Raw genomic sequence first — 16344 nt, 5'->3', positions numbered from 1 at the left:
TGGAGGGTTCTTTTAAAATTTGACTCTTAGAAAATTGGGTGGAGATTTATTAGAGGTATTCAAAATTCTGAAGGGTATAATTAGGATAAATGCTAGCAGAGTATTTGTCATTGTAGTTTGGGTGGACGACAACAAGAGGTCATGAGTTAAATGCAAAAAGTGAAATATTTATATCCTCTTCATTCAGATGGCTGTCAGAGTGTGAAACGAGCTGCCAGCGCAAGTCGTGAATTTATGCTTGACTGCAACGTTTAAGAGAAGTTTGGAGATTACATAGATAGTAGATGTATAGAAGGTGAACGACACTGTGCATGTCAATGGGAATAGGGAGTTTAACACGCTCTGCGCGCACTAGTTGGACCGAACGGCCTGTTCACGTGCTGTACTTTTTTGTGACTCTTGGACTCTATGCCCACAGGCACGCATTGCTGGACGTCTGGTCGGCAGGTGAACAACTTGGGCTGATATAGGAGCGCGAGCTGAGGAATGTTAATTAGACAGATATCAAAGATTAAGTGAAATGCTTCCATTTCAGGATGTTTCAGTATCCGAGATAATCCCCGTCCACATCGCTAAGGCGTCTCAGACTGCTCATGAAGCAAATATCAGTGTCAGCGTGAGCTATAAATTGTATGATAAGATTCTGCCAGAGGATTTTAAAGATTGCTAAGTGTCTGAACATAAAGGAACAGAGCCAGAATGTGTGAGTGCATTAAATATCGTTGGCACAGGCAGGTAGAAGATAAAAGTAGATACGAATGGCGGGATTGTGAAATATTCTGATTTTCGGAGGATCTAGCTGTCCGAATCAGCAATATGTGCTGAAAAGAAATCTCTTTCTCTCTCTCTCTCTCTCTCTCTCTCTCTCTCTCTCTCTCTCCTCTCTCTCTCTCTCTCTCTCTCTCTCTCTCTCTCTCTCTCTCTCTCTCTCTCTCTCTCTCTCTCTCTCTCTCTCTCTCTCGTCCTCTGTTTCTTTCCCGCTCTCTTTCGCTCTCGCTCGCTGTCTCTTTCTGCTTACACGAGAGAACATAGAGAGAGCCCGATCCAAACTCCGTGGAAAATGCCTGCTTCTATTTACCGCAACAATACCCCCTATATTTTTGTAAACCTCTTTCAAATCTGCCTTTAATCTTTTACTGTCGGAGGAATAAAATCCTTACCTATTCAGTCTTTCCTGAACACTCAAGCCCTCCAGACCTGCCAAACATCGCTATTCCTTGTCAGGCTTATCCATACTTATCTCCCACACGATCCGGGAAAACACGTTGTCAGACTCTTTGGATTTATCCACCAGAATATGACTCAAGACAGCAAACATCTTTCCTCCAGGTAAGTAACCAACGCCCACTACTTCAACATAACATCCCATTTCCTGCACTCAGTAGTTCGATTTCCAAAGGCGAATCTGCCAAAGCTCCTTTCCAAACCTGTCAACTTGTGACGTCACTCTCAATGAATTCTGGACCTGTATTCGCAGATACATCTGTTCCATAGAACTCTTCAGTGCCCCACTGGTCATTTTGTAAAGACTATCCTGGTTGGTCCAACCGAAGTACAAAACCTCGCACTTGTCTGCATTAAAATCCACCTGCCATTCACTTAGCACTTTTTTTGTTACAGCTGGTCCAGATGCATATGCAAATCTAAGAAGTCTTTCTCCAGTCAGAGAGACAACAACGTACTACCATTGTCGGGTTTCTCACACAATATTATTGTCCAATCGAGTTTACATCCTCTTTTTTAATGCAAAGCAACTGAACCTTCTTGACTAACCACCCATGCGGGACCTTGTCAACATTCTTACTAAAGTCCAAGTAGCCAACATCCAGTCTTATTTGCATCAATTTTCCAATGAACCTCATGAAAAAAACTCTATATGATTCGTTTGGTGGGAACTTCGAAGCATGAAGCGATGTTGACTATAATTAATTATTATTGTCTGTCAAAATACTCATGTATCTGGTCCTGTAGAATACCAGCCAATAACTCTCCTGATATCAGGTTCACCGGACAATAAATTCCCGATATCGTTTTTGTGTTTTTCGTAAACAGCGGAAAAACTTTGTTTCCAATCCTCTGGCGCCACACCTGTTGCTAAGAACGATTTCTGTATCTCTGCTAGAACCACTGTAATATCCATACTTATCTCCCACAGGTTCCGGGAAAACACGTTGTCAGACTCTTTGTATTTGTCCACCAGAATATGACTCAAGACAGCAAACATCTTTCCCAATATAACCTGTATAAATCCCATGATCTCGCTGCTAATTTGCTACCTTTCTATAGACACTGATTTCGTCTCCCAAGTAAAGTTGTAATAATCAATTTCAGAACACCCAATATCATTTGGCTCCATGCATGCAGTACCATTTTGGTCTTCTTACGGTCCAATTTTGTCCCTGGGTATTGGTTTGCTCTTAAGTTTGTTGAATGCCTATGGATTCCCTTCTCCTTCTCTGAAGGGGTAAACTCATTTCTTCCTTTAGCCTGCCTGAATACTTACTGAGATGTCCTCCTGCATATCTTACATTCGATAAGTTTCTCGTTTGTTCCTTTCTGCCTAGATCAGCTATGCAGAAGGTTGATATTCCTCAATATCTCTTTAAAATCGTAGACTGTAACACATGGGAGCGGAATTAAACCATTCAGACCATCGAGCCCGTCTATTACATCATGGATGATCACGGATGCCAGTCAACCTCATACACTTAGCCCCTCGCCATTTCCTTTGAAGCTCTGACCGATCAGGGAAATATCAGCTTCCGCCTGAAATTTACCAACTGACTTGCCCTCCAAGGCAGTCCGTGGTCGAGCACTCCATAAATACACTAAACTCTGGATGAAAAAAACGTCATTCTTACCTCTCTTCTATCAGGTCGCTGAACAAATTTGTAGTTGTGCCCTGTTGTTCAGGATCGCCCCACAACTAGAAACATCCTCTCTTCATCCACACTGTCCAGTGCTTTCAACATTGGCTATGTTTCAATGAGATCTGTTCGCTTTCTTCTATGTTCCAGCGAGTACAGGCCTAAATCTACTAAACGCTCCTGATATGTTAAGCTCTTCAGTTCTGGAATCATTCTCGCGAACCTCATCTGGAATTTCTCCAAAAACAGCACGTTATTTCTTAGACAGGGAGCCTCTTCAAGTGCGGCCTGAGTAGTGTCTTATGAAACCTCAGCATTATCTCGTTGCTTTTCTATCCTATCCCCCTCGAAATAAATGTCAACTTGACATGTGCCTTTTTTTTTACCACAGACTCAACCTGTAAATTAATTTCCGGGAGTTTTGTACAAGAACTCCTAGGTCCATCTGCACCTCTGATATTTGAACATTCTCCACGATTAAATAATAGTTCACAGTATTGTTCCTTTCAACAAAATGTAGTATTGTATAATTCCCAACACTGTATTTCACCAACCACATTTTTGCACAACCATCTTGTCTATGTCTAAGTCTAGGGCGTAGGACTTAGGACCAAGGACTAAGTGTTAGGATTTCTCTAAATCCAGCTGCAATCAATTTGATTCCTCAGCAGTACCTGCCCTTCTACTTCGTATCGTCTTCAAGCTTTGCCACAAAGCGATCAAATGCATTATCAAATTCATCGAAAAAGGATGTGTAATGTTGCTATCCCCTTACAGAGGAATACCGTGGGTCACTGGCAGCAGACCAGAAATGTTCCCTTAAAATCCATTTGCTGCCTCCTGGCTGTCAGCCATTACTCCATTCTTGCTAGTATATTTCAGGTAACGTTGTAAACTTTTAATTAGTTAAACAGCCTCATATGTCTCCTTATCAAATGTACTCTGAAAATCTAAGTAAATGACATCCACTGCCTCTCCTCTGTCCATTCTGCTTGCTACTTCCTCAAATAACTCTAACTGATTTGTCAACGAAAAATTTCCTTCACAGAAGCCATGTCGACTTTGAATTCTTTTTTCTTTTTCACTGGTCTCCAAGAACCCTGAAACCTGAACCTTAAAAACAGCTTCCAATACGTCCCCAGCATTGAGATTAATATAACTGGTCAATAATTTCCTTTCTGCTGCCTTGCAGAAAGAAAGCAGAGAGGAGGGAAATTATTAATTTTCTCCTCCTCTGGGACCATACCAGTATCAAGTGATTCTTGAAAGCGCATGACCAGGCCATCCGTAATATCTTAAAATAACATATTTCATAGACCTGCTATCTTTACCTATTATCTTGAAAGGCTAACATCTATCGTTGTTGACTCTCAAAAACTCATAGTTGAAGAACTTCCACTTAACAAGTACACATTTGCAAGAAAACCGCTTTCCAAATGCACATCTGTCATTCTATCCTTGCTGATAGCATGAAAATGTACCTTTCTTGAACTTAGAATCTCAACGCCTGGAGCAGAAATATCTTTCTTGCAGATTTACATTATAGTCGCTATATGCAAAGTGTTCCACCACCCAAGCTTCTGGCACCTGTCCTGTCTTATACCCACACAGAAGGTCAAGTATCGCACATTCTCTCTTTTAGACTTCTACGTGATGATTAAGGAAATGTTCGTGAACACAGCTGACAAACTCTAACCAAGCTAGATTTAAATTAGAAAGGCATAAATTTAACGTGCAGGTGAATTTAAGCTGATGGGAGTGGATTCAAGGAATCTGTCTTAAGAAAGAGGGAGAGAGAGAATATGTATATGTATATATATATATATATATATATATATACATATATATGTTAAAAAAAGTTTGGACATGTTCTTCTATAGGGCACTTTCAGATCAATATGGATCAGTTCCTGTTCAGGAACAGTTCCTGCTGATTGGAGGGTGGCTAATGTTGTCCCACTTTTCAAATAAGGAGGGAGAGAGAAAACAGGGAATTATAGACCGGTTAACCTGACGTCAGTGGTGGGAGAGATGCTGGAGTCAATTATAAAAGAGGAAATTACAACACATTTGGATAACAGTAGAAGGATCAACCCGAGTCAGCATGGATTTATGAAAGGAAAATCATGCTTGACTAATGTTCTGGAGTTTTGTGAGGATGTAACTATGAAAATGGACATGGAGAGCCAGTGGATGTAGTGTACCTTTTACTTACAGAAAGCTTTTGATAAAGTCCCACATAGGAGATTAGTGGGCAAAATGAGGGCAAATGGTATTGGGGGCAGAGTACTGACATGGATTGAAATTTGGCTGGCTGACAGGAAACAAAGAGATTAACGGGTCCCTTTCTGAATGGCAGGCTGTGACCAGTGGGGTACCGCAAGGTTCGGTGATGGGACCGCAGCTGTTTACAATATACATTAATGATTTAGATGAAGGGATTATAAGTAACATTAACAAATTTGCCCATTACACAAAGCTGGGTGGCGGTGTGAAATGTCAGCAGGATGTTATGAAAATGCAGGGTGACTTGGACAGGTTGGGTGAGTGGACAAATGTATGGCAGATGCTGTTTAATGTGGATAAATGTGAGGTTATCCATTTTGGTGGCAAGAACAGGAAGGAATATTACTATCCAAATGGAGTCAAGTTAGGAAAAGGGTATCTAGGTGTTGTTGTACATCAGTCAATGAAAGTAAGCCTGCAGGTACAGCAGGCAGTGAAGAAAGCTAATGGCATGTTGGCCTTTATAACAAGAGGAATTGAGTATAGGAGTAAAGAGGTCCTTCTGCAGCCGTACAGGGACCTGGTGAGACCCCACCTGGAGTATTGTGTGCAGTTTTGGTTTCCAAATTTGGGGAAGGACATTCTTGCTATTGAGGGAGTGAAGTGTAGGTTCACAAGGTTAATTCCCAGAATGGCGGGACTGTCATACGTTGAAAGATTCCGCGACTGGGCTTGTATACACTGGAATTTAGAAGGATGAGAGGGGATCTGATTGAAACATATAAGATTATTAAGGGATTGGACACGCTGGAGGCAGGAAGCATGTGTCCGTTGTTGGGTGAGTCCAGAACTCGAGGCCACAGTTTACGAATAAGGGGTAGGCCATTTAGAGCAGCGATGCGGGAAAACTTTTTCAGCCAGAGAATGGTGCATATATGGAATGCTCTGCCCCAGAAGACAGTGGAGGCCAAGTCTCTGGATGCACTCAAGAGAGAGTTAGATAGAGCTCTTATAGATAGCCGGGTCAAATGATATGAGGAGAGGGCAGGAACGGGATACTGAATGTGTATGATCAGCTATGATCACAGTGAATGGCGGTGCTAGCTAGAGGGAGCAAATGGCGTACGCCTGCACCTACAGTCTATTGATCACACCCGAGCAGAAGGGACGAACCCAGCCCGGCCGGCATTAACGAGTAGGGCCAAGGGAAATGTTTGATGGTTGTTTTCCACGTTTCGTATGACTGCAGGCAACTTACCGACCGAAAATAGCTCTATTAGTAGAAATAAAAATACTGGAAAAAGTTTAATCTTTGACTTCATCAAGTCGAATATTCACACCATAAATGAACAATACAATTAACCGCATTTATATATATATATATATGTATAATTTTCGAAAAAATGTCACTCACCTTGCGAACGAACAATCTCTTGAACCTTTAGAAGCACTGAAACAAAAAGTAGAAAATAAGTTTTTTTTTGTAAAAGGAACAGCTGAAATGCATTCTTAATTAATTTCGCTTTAGATGCAAGGAACGATTTTTTTTTCTTTCATATATTTGTATCCCAAATCATGCTTCAACTTATCGGCAGTTCAATCGCATCTGTTGGAGACGAAATACAGTTAACTGTTCACGTCTTAGATCTCACGGTAGAACTATCAGGAAACAGAAGAAGGATTTAAATTTGCTGCGAGGATTGGAGAGAATAAGTTGATAGCTGATCAGTATTCTCACAATAATGTCCATAAAAGGACTAGGGAACTGTATCTGAGTTTGCATCTGGGAACTCAAAAGCCTTTCAGACACCGTTCAATAACTTAATTTTTCGGTTATTGTCAACTGTCCAGCTGTAATACTCGCCCTGCTAAGTTAATTGTTCATCGTAATTTGACCTGTGGTGATGTTAGTGATAATTTGGTTTGTGAGACATTGCTGACGCAGTTTTCCGAAGATTTGGAAGGGCCTACTTCGCGTTGTAACGCTAAATAAACAAATACCATCTCAAGCTTGTTTTTTTTTTCTCGTGGTGGATTTACTGTCAGTCTGATATATTGATATTGTGCAACCGCTCTGCAATGCGTAACTCCCAGCTAATTTAGCCAACGCCCTTCTTCGATGTCCTCACTCTCCAACTGCTGCCTCATTACTTTGGCTAAGCTTCGTTTTCATTGATGCCCTTCTGTTGCTCTATAAGAGCCATTTTCTTCATCAGTCCCCCTGTTGTCTCACTTTCTGTTCTTCCGAAGTGTCTCAGATGTGAGAACATGATTTCCAACCTCATGGCACGGAGATGAAATGTTGCTGATAATGATGGTGATGGTAATGATTATAATGATTACTATTATAGTATTAATTATTAAGTCCCGACTAACATCATGTATAATGTTTGTCGATTATTTTAAATCACTAATTCTCCAATTGGATATGGTATGATGAATTAATTTTGAAAACAGCCTCATTCAAGTGGAACGAAATCAATATCGGACAAATAGAGCAAATAAACAATACTATAATGTTAATTGAAGTTATTGGGGTGATTAGATGTTCAGTGAACTACTGTGTGAAGTAGACAGCAAAGTTGGTTGCCAATAATATAAATGGTCCGACTTGCGTGATGTAAGCCAATAAATGTTGAATACCCTACAGATTATTTCCATATTTATGTAGATCGGTTGGGCAAGGCTGATCCGTGATGTATATCGAATCTACTTAGATCAAAACGAGTTTAGTATAGAAGATGTCCGTGTATATGCACACTTGTCTATTTGTCTGCTTGTCTCTTTGTTTATTTAATTAATTATACATTTATTTATTATTTATTAACGTCTATCCATCCATTTATTTATGTATATATTGTTATTCATTCCACTGCTGGTTTATTTATTCATTCATTCACTTATTAATTTTGTTTCTGTGTTCATTCATTCAATTGTCTGTTTATGGGATTGTTTATTTTTTCTTTGTTTACTTATTTACCTCCTACCTTATTTGATTATTTATTTTATTCAAATAACTATTGAAGTCCAGATTGCGGCACATGTTCGGTACGCATTCCTGATGGTCACATAGCATATGTACGTTTGACCAGAACACGCACGCGGTATTTGCGAATAATAGACAAAGAGGGGATTCGAGTAACATTACAGGAGATCTGTGATAAGACATGGATTTCCTAAATTATACTTCATTATCAAGATGAAACACACTCACAGGAGAAGCACTGTCGACGTTTCGGGCCGAGACCCTTGGTCAGGACTAACTGAAAGGAAAGGTAGTAAGAGATTTGAAAGTAATGCGGGAAGAGGGAATGGGTAATGATAGGAGAAGACCCGAGGGGGTGGGATGTAACTAAGAGCTGGAAAGGTGTTTGGCGAAAGTGATACAGAGCTGGAGAAGGGAAAAAAATCATGGGACGGGAGGCCTCCGGAGAAAGAAAGGGGGCGGGGCGAACCTAAGAGGGAGATGGAGAACAGGCGGAATGATGGGCAGAGAGAGAGAGAGACAAAAACAAACAACTAATTATGTCAGGGATGGGGTAAGAAGGGGAGGAGGGGCATTAACGGAAGTTAGAGAAGTCACCGTTCTGAATGGCCCTGAATGGTGGTGAGGGAGGAAGTGGGATCCCAGGACCAAGCACATTTTCCCTCCCCCCACCTTTCTGCTTTCCACAGGAATCGTTCCCTACGTGACTCCCTCGTCCACTCATCGCCCCCATCCCTTCCACCGTTCTCCCTCCTGGCGCTTATACTTGTAAGTGGAACAAGTATTACAATTGCGCTAACACGTCCTTCCTCAATACCATTCAGGGCCCCAGACAGTCCTTCCAGGTGAGGCGACACTTCAACTGTGTATCGGCTGGTGTGGCATACTGTGTCCGGTGCATGCAGTGTGGTCTTTTATATATTGGTGAGACCCGACGCAGACTGGGAGACCGTTTCGCTGAACACCTCCGCTCTGTCTGCCAGAGAAAACAGGATCTCCCAGTGGCCACACATTTTAATTCCACGTCCCATTCCCATTCTGATATGTCTACCCATGGCCTCCTCTAATGTCAAGATGAAGCCACATTCACGTTGGAGGAACAGCACCTGATACACCGGCTGGGTAGCTTCCAACCTAATGGCATGAACATTGACTTCTCTAACTTCCGTTAACCTCCTCCACTTCTTACCCCATAACTGACATATTTAGTTGTTTTTTACTCTCTCTCTGCCCATCACTCTACCTGTTCTCCATCTCCTTCCGGTGCTCCCCCTCCCTTTCTTTCTCCCGAGGTCTTCTGTCCCAAGCCCCATTCCCTTCTCCAGCTCTGTATCACTTTCGCCAATCACCTTTCCAGCTCTTAGCTTCATCCTGCCCCCTCCGGTCTTCTCCTATTATTTCGCATTTCTCCCTTTCCCCACTACTTTCAAATCTCTTACTGTCTTTCCTTTAAGTTAGTCTTGACCAAGGGTCTCGGCCCGAAACGTCGACAGTGATTCTCCTGAAAGATGCTGCTGGACTGTTGTGTTCCACCAGCATTTTGTGTGTGTAGTTTGCAGGGAAGAAGTTTATTTTGTGCGTCTCGAAACACTGGAGATTCCGGAAATTTTAATTGCAGAGATTGAACCCTGCGAGTAAAAGGGGGACGATGATGAAAACTCCTGAGTAAATTTGTAGCATTAGTCGCAACCTAGTCATTGAATGGATGTAATCAGCCGATCATATTATGCTGCATTTATCAAAGGATGTTTTATGAAGATAAATGCATTCAGCAAGTCGGAATGAGAATCATAAAATTCATAAGTTCTGAAGAATCAACCAGAAAACAGTGTGCAACTTCCTTCGTTTTCACTTAACTATATGCTCTACCTCTACCTACACAATGCTGGCAAGATTAAAGAGGTGTGTTTAAAAGACTTCTAGATCTGTGCACGGAAGTGAACACATCCATTAATAAAAACCACACTCTTCACAAAGAATTGGTTTTGGTAGTCAGCAACTAAGGAATTATGCTGACAGCGTATGGTTAATTTTGGAATTAGGTTTTACTTAAGTTCAGCGTGGGGTTATGTTGCAACGGCCTTCTAAGCAATCAGTTGATGTCAGTTTCAAACTTCTGCAACGCTCCATGAGAACTCGGTCCTAGAATCAGAATTCCAGTTAACGTGAATATACAAAGTGTTTTGACATTACTGTTTTTAAGAAAGCTATTTACTCTGTGTGTTGAGTCTGCAAAAATACTTCCCAGTATCATGAATGCATCTGGTGCTCCTTCCACATATTTCTTCTTGTTTCAAAATGGGGAACATATATGTCCAATGTTTTAATTCAATTTGGAAATGTGCTTTACCAACTACAGTACGAACATAGAAATAGACCTTTCAGTTGTTCAAATAACTTCGAATAATAATAATAATAATAGCAACAACAACAACAACAACAACAACAACAACAACAATAATAATAATAATAATAATAATAATAATAATAATAATAATAATAATAATAATAATAATAATAATAATAATAATAATAATAATAATAATAATAACAACAATGTGAACGCCCGCAAGAAAAGGACTCGCGGGGAATATATGGCAGCATATACGTTCTTTGTTAAAAAAACTTGCATTGAACGTTGAATTTTTTGTGTGAACTTAATCAGTTTGTAACCTATCCAGCTAACCCAGACATAATTGTGTTCCTAATTGTTGAAATCCCAATCCTCACTTGTCCATCCTACAATGAGAGGATCCCAGGTATGACAGGCGACACAGTACCTACATGCCTTGCATGTTTTAAGAATGATTTCGATGGACGAAGACAAACCAAATGAGAGTTTTCAATTATGAAAATATCATAAAGTAAGATCACACTTCTGAAAGTAACCAAACCAAGTCAACTCGACTTGAAGAGTCAGTTCGCAGGGAGAATAGGGAAAAAAATGAATATTAAAAAAAATAAATAAACAAATAAAAATATATATGTAAAACAGTTGTTTTAAAGGGCTGGCAGATGAAGAATGCCTAGAAAATGCTCCATTGAAAGAAGAAGACATAAATTCCAGGGCTTGAAGACATTGAAATTAATTAAAAGTTATATCCGGATTTTGGCTACATAATAAGGTACAATCGAAATATAGAATATAAATGTGTGAATTTTTGTCGGAGCTTCAGTTCAGGCAAACAGATTTTTTTGCAATCCCTTGCCATAAAACACTGAAATCTGCATCTGACTTCTGTTAATAAGGCAGCCTGCCACGATTCATTGTGTGGATTGTTTGACAGAGAATAATTCCACTTACCTAACGTGACTGTCGCTAACAAGTAATTCATGTTTTGCGGTCCACAAGATTCGCAACACAGGAACTTGCTTCCCTCTTCTTTATCTACTGTCAGCAGATCAGAAAGAGGAACCTAGAGAAACAAATGAAGTACATTTCAAAAAGAGTAGAAGTATTGCTTAAGATCTGAACAGCTGGCAGTGAGTCATATTATTTTCGCCCCAAAATTATTACTTTTTTTCTTTTTAACTGCACTAAAGGTGCAGTTGGGTCTGTTGCTATTTCTACAATTTCCTTCTCCCCGATCTCCACATTCAAATACACCGCACCTGAACAGGATCAACGTACCTCTTTCCAATTTTTCATTCAAAACACACCTTTCACTTATTTGCACAGGTTATGTCTCCTCAATATTTTCATTTAACATGAACGACTCTACTCGAAACCATAATCTTTCGTTTTCCCCTACAAATGTTGCTTGACACATAAATTTCCCCAAGCGTTACCTGTAATCCAGTACTCTAGGTTTCACATCCGCAATCGCATGGGTCTGCCATTTCTTTAATATTGACATTTCTATTGAACATTAAATATTGTCTGACCGGATTCTCCATAACGGCTATCCCATTAATAACAATTTCCTAACTTCTTTCACTCACTGAATCTCTCTGCGAGCACGATCAAGCCCTTTCAGTGGTCAAGCCTGCGCTTGTAGATTCACAGAGTTAGAGTATCGAAACAATTCCTTCAGCCTAACTTCTCCATGCTGAGGAACATGCACGGAAAACAAATAGAAGATGCGAACCCCAGGGCTTGAAGAGATTGACATTAATTAAACTTTATATCCGGATTTTGTCTACATAATAAGGTACAATCGAAATATAGAATATAACTGTGTGAATTTTATTCGGAGCTTCAGTTCAGGCAAACAGATTTTTTTCCACTCGCTTGCCATAAACCACTGAAACCTGCACCTGACTGCTGTTAATAAGGCAGCCTGCCACGATTCATTGAAGGGATAGTTTGACAGAGAATAATTCCACTTTCCTACCGTGACTATCGTTAACAAAAAATTCATGTTTTGTGGTCCACAAGATTCTGAACACAGAAAATTGCTTCCATCTTCTTTATCTACAGTCAGCAGATCAGAAAGAGGAAACTAGAGAAACAAATGAAGTACATTTCAAAAAGAGTAGAAGTTTTGCTTAAGATCTGAACAGCTGGCAGTGAGTCATATTACTGTAAGTGTTTAATTTTCTGCCTAAAATTATTATTTCTTTTCTTTTTAACTGCACCAAAAGTGCACTTGGGTCTGTTGCTATTTCTACAATTCCCTTCTCCCCGATCTCCACATTCAAATACACCGCACCTGAACAGGATCAACGTACCTCTTTCCAATTTTTCATTCAAAACACACCTTTCACTTATTTGCACAGGCTATGTCTCCTCAATATTTTCATTTAACATGAACGACTCTACTCGAAACCATAATCTTTCGTTTTCCCCTACAAATGTTGCTTGACACATAAATTTCCCCAAGCGTTACCTGTAATCCAGTACTCTAGGTTTCACATCCGCAATCGCATGGGTCTGCCATTTCTTTAATATTGACATTTCTATTGAACATTAAATATTGTCTGACCGGATTCTCCATAACGGCTATCCCATTAATAACAATTTCCTAACTTCTTTCACTCACTGAATCTCTCTGCGAGCACGATCAAGCCCTATCAGTGGTCAAGCCTGCGCTTGTAGATTCAGCCTAACTTCTCCATGCTGAGGAACATGCACGGAAAACAGATAGAAGATACGAACCCCAGGGCTTGAAGACATTGATATTACTTAAAAGTTATATTCGGATTTGAGCTAAGACTTAAGGTACAAACGAAATGAAATAGAACATAAATGTCGGGGCTTTATTTGAAATTTAGTCGGGGCTTCCGTACATGCAAAAAGATTTTTTTCCATCCCTCTGCCATAAAATACTGAAACCTGCTTCTTCCTGCTGTTAATGCGGCAGCCTTCCACCATTCATTGAATGGATTGTTTGACAGAGAATCATTTCACTTACCTAACGTGAGTATCCTTAACATGTCAGTCATGTTTTGCTGTCCACAATATTCTGAACTCAGGAAATTGCTTTCCTCTCCTTTATGAACAGTCAGCAGATCAGAAAGAGGAACCTAGAGAAGCAAATGAAGTATCATTTCAAAAAGAGTAGGAAGCGTGGGTTTGAGGTCCTATTCATCTTCCTCACTCTTTGTGTAAAGTTAATCTGTGAGAAAGCACGTGGATGATAAATTGATGAGAATAATAGGAGAAGAAGGGAGTGTTAGAGACAGAAAGAAACGAATATCCTAATTTAATAACACAACTCGATCTAAGTAGGGCCACTGTGTAATACAGCACGGAACCAAGCCGCTCCACAGTGTGTGTCACTTATCCCTCACAACCTTTCCTATTCCATTGATCTATCTAATTTTAACTTAACTGCACTCATTGCATCTTCATCTGTTCTTTTCAAATCTCGGAAAAAGTTGCAGGTGAATTTCTTAACAAATATTTCCCTTTTTTATTAACATAACGCCCTCGGATTTTGTTTTTTTCTTTTTGATTTGATACGATGGGAAGAAAGCCATACGTATTGATAGTATCTATAATCCTGATGATTTCATACGCATCCACAGTAAAAGGAACTGAACCCCTTGATCATGTCTGCATTCTTTTAGGTATTGAGATAGTCTCACATGACGCTCTAGTTAGATGTCTGCATTAAGACCATAAGGCAAAGAAGCCCAATTTGGCCCTTTGGCCCATCGAGTCTGCTTCACGATTTCGTCATGTCTAATCCATATTTTTTCTCATGTTCAATCTTCATCATTCTCTCTCTATCTCTTCATGCCCTGACAAATCAAGAATCTATCAACCACTGCCATAAATATCTGTATATACTTGGTCTCCACAGCCGGCTGTGGAAAAGACTTCTACAAATTTACCACTCTCTGTCTAAAGAGATTCTTCATCATCTCCATTCTAAAAGGAGACAGCTCTATTCTGAAACTGTATCCTCTGATCCTAAACTTTCCCACTATTGAAAAAAAAAATCTTCTCTAAATCCACAACTATTACGGCCTTTTCAAAATTCGACACGTTTCAATTATTCTGAAGTATGATTAAAGCAGATCAAAGCTATCAAACTCTTCTCATCAACCTGCCCTTTAAACCTGGAGTATTATCGTGAACATTCTTTGATTCCTTTCCACTGGAATCGCATCCTTTCTAAGATAAGGGTCCCATAATGCTGAGGTAATCCAAGAGTTTGATAACGTCTGAACATTGTATCGTTGCTTTTGTATTCTCGCCATCTTGTAATCAATGATAACATTGAATTTGCCTTCCTGCAAATCAACCTTCAAGGAATCCTGTCCATGAGGAGGCCCAAGTCACTGTATTCCTCAATTTTTTGAATTGTCTCTCCATTTAGAAAAGTCTTGTCTTTTATATTTTTCTAATTAATTCCATGTCCTTGCAAGTCCTGACATGTAATTCCATCTGCCACTCCCTTTCCAGCCTCCTAATATTTTTAAGTCATTTTTGCAGCCTTTCTACTTCCCCATAAGTACATGCACCACCATTAATCTTCGCAATACCGCGAACCCTGCAACGAAACCATGAGACCTGACATCCAAATAATTAACATATAATCTTAAAAAAGGGTCCCAGCACTAGTCACTGTTATCTAACCAGGAAAAAAAGCTGCCCTTTGTTCCCAATCCTTGCCTGGTGACATTCAGCCAGTGTTCTAAGCAGACTAGCATCTTTACTGTAATACCATAGGCTCTTAAACTGTTAACCAGAAACCTGTGTGGAAAAATCGATCGATACTTCTTCCCATATCCTTCTTGTTATTTATTCAAAGAATTCCAACGGATTGGTCAGGCAATATTTTCCTTTGAGGAAACAGTGCTGACTATGCCCTATTTTTATCAAAACACGAAAATACAACTGCCGATGCTTTGGATCAAATAATACGAACAGAACGCTGGAAGAACTCAACAGGTCAGGCAGCATCCGGGAAAAAAAGAGTAGCCAATGTTTCGGGCCGAGACCCTTCATCATCATGATTCCTGATGAAGGGTCTCGGCCCGAAACGTTGGCTCCTCTTTTTTCACGGATGCTGCTTGACTTGTTGAGTTCTTCCAGCGTTGTGTACGTATTCCCTGTTTTATCATATTCCTCTACGTACCCCGAAATAATATCAATAAAACGCGACCCCAGCACCTTCTCAACCACTGAGGACAGTCTAGCTAATTTGCAATTTCCCTTATTCAGTTTCTCATTCTTCTTCAACAGTGAGGTGACATTTGCAATTTGCCAGTCCTCGGATCCATGCTAGAAACCTCTGAAAGATCATTGTATTGCCTTTCTAATCTGTTCATTTGCTTCTTTCAGAAATCTGGGTTGAGCCCACCTGGTACAGGTGACTTATCCGTCGTCATACCATTCAGTTTCTCATGAACGTTCTCCGAAATAATGGCATCTTCACAGACTCCGCTCGATTCCTCTCCACCCCCTACCTCCCAATTTCTCGATATTCTAGAACTTCTGGTAAACAAAATCTTCCGCATGGAAGACTTATATAGTTCGTCCGTCATTTGCTTCTCCCCAATGACTTCCTTTCCAGCATCATTTTCTTTTGCTTTACACTGTATATATTTGAATAAATATATGGTATACGCTTTAATATCATTAGCTAGATTACTTTTGTTTACCATCTTTTCTTTCTTTATGACTTTTTTTTAGTTGTCTTCTGTTCGTGTTTGAAAGCTTCCGAATCCTCTAAAATTTACTAATTTGAGATCTATTGTATCCCCTCTCTCTGGCTTTCATTTTTCTCTCCCCTCTTCACGCCACCAATGCCGTCCAAGGGAAGAGCATTAGGGCCCATACAACTTGGGACCGGTTACATTGCAGAGCAATGTG

The 16344-nt window shown here is 40.1% G+C and overlaps 1 protein-coding gene across 1 annotated transcript in view; it reads right to left on the bottom strand.

Moving 5' to 3' along the window:
- LOC132380536 (uncharacterized) overlaps positions 1-13470 on the bottom strand; it is an 88094-nt gene extending 74624 nt beyond the window's left edge. Inside the window, exons 1-3 of the mRNA XM_059949414.1 lie at positions 13433-13470; positions 11383-11494; positions 6507-6542 (exon numbers count right to left, since the gene is read on the bottom strand). Coding sequence (XP_059805397.1) covers positions 6507-6542; positions 11383-11413 — 67 coding nt within the window. The 5' untranslated portion in view covers positions 11414-11494; positions 13433-13470. The remainder of the gene's footprint in view (positions 1-6506; positions 6543-11382; positions 11495-13432) is intronic.
- Between the last annotated feature and the right edge of the window lie 2874 nt (positions 13471-16344).

Source organism: Hypanus sabinus, chromosome 24, assembly GCF_030144855.1.
Source record: "Hypanus sabinus isolate sHypSab1 chromosome 24, sHypSab1.hap1, whole genome shotgun sequence".
Classification (NCBI taxonomy): domain Eukaryota; kingdom Metazoa; phylum Chordata; class Chondrichthyes; order Myliobatiformes; family Dasyatidae; genus Hypanus; species Hypanus sabinus.
This window is presented reverse-complemented; position numbering and strand designations above follow the sequence as displayed.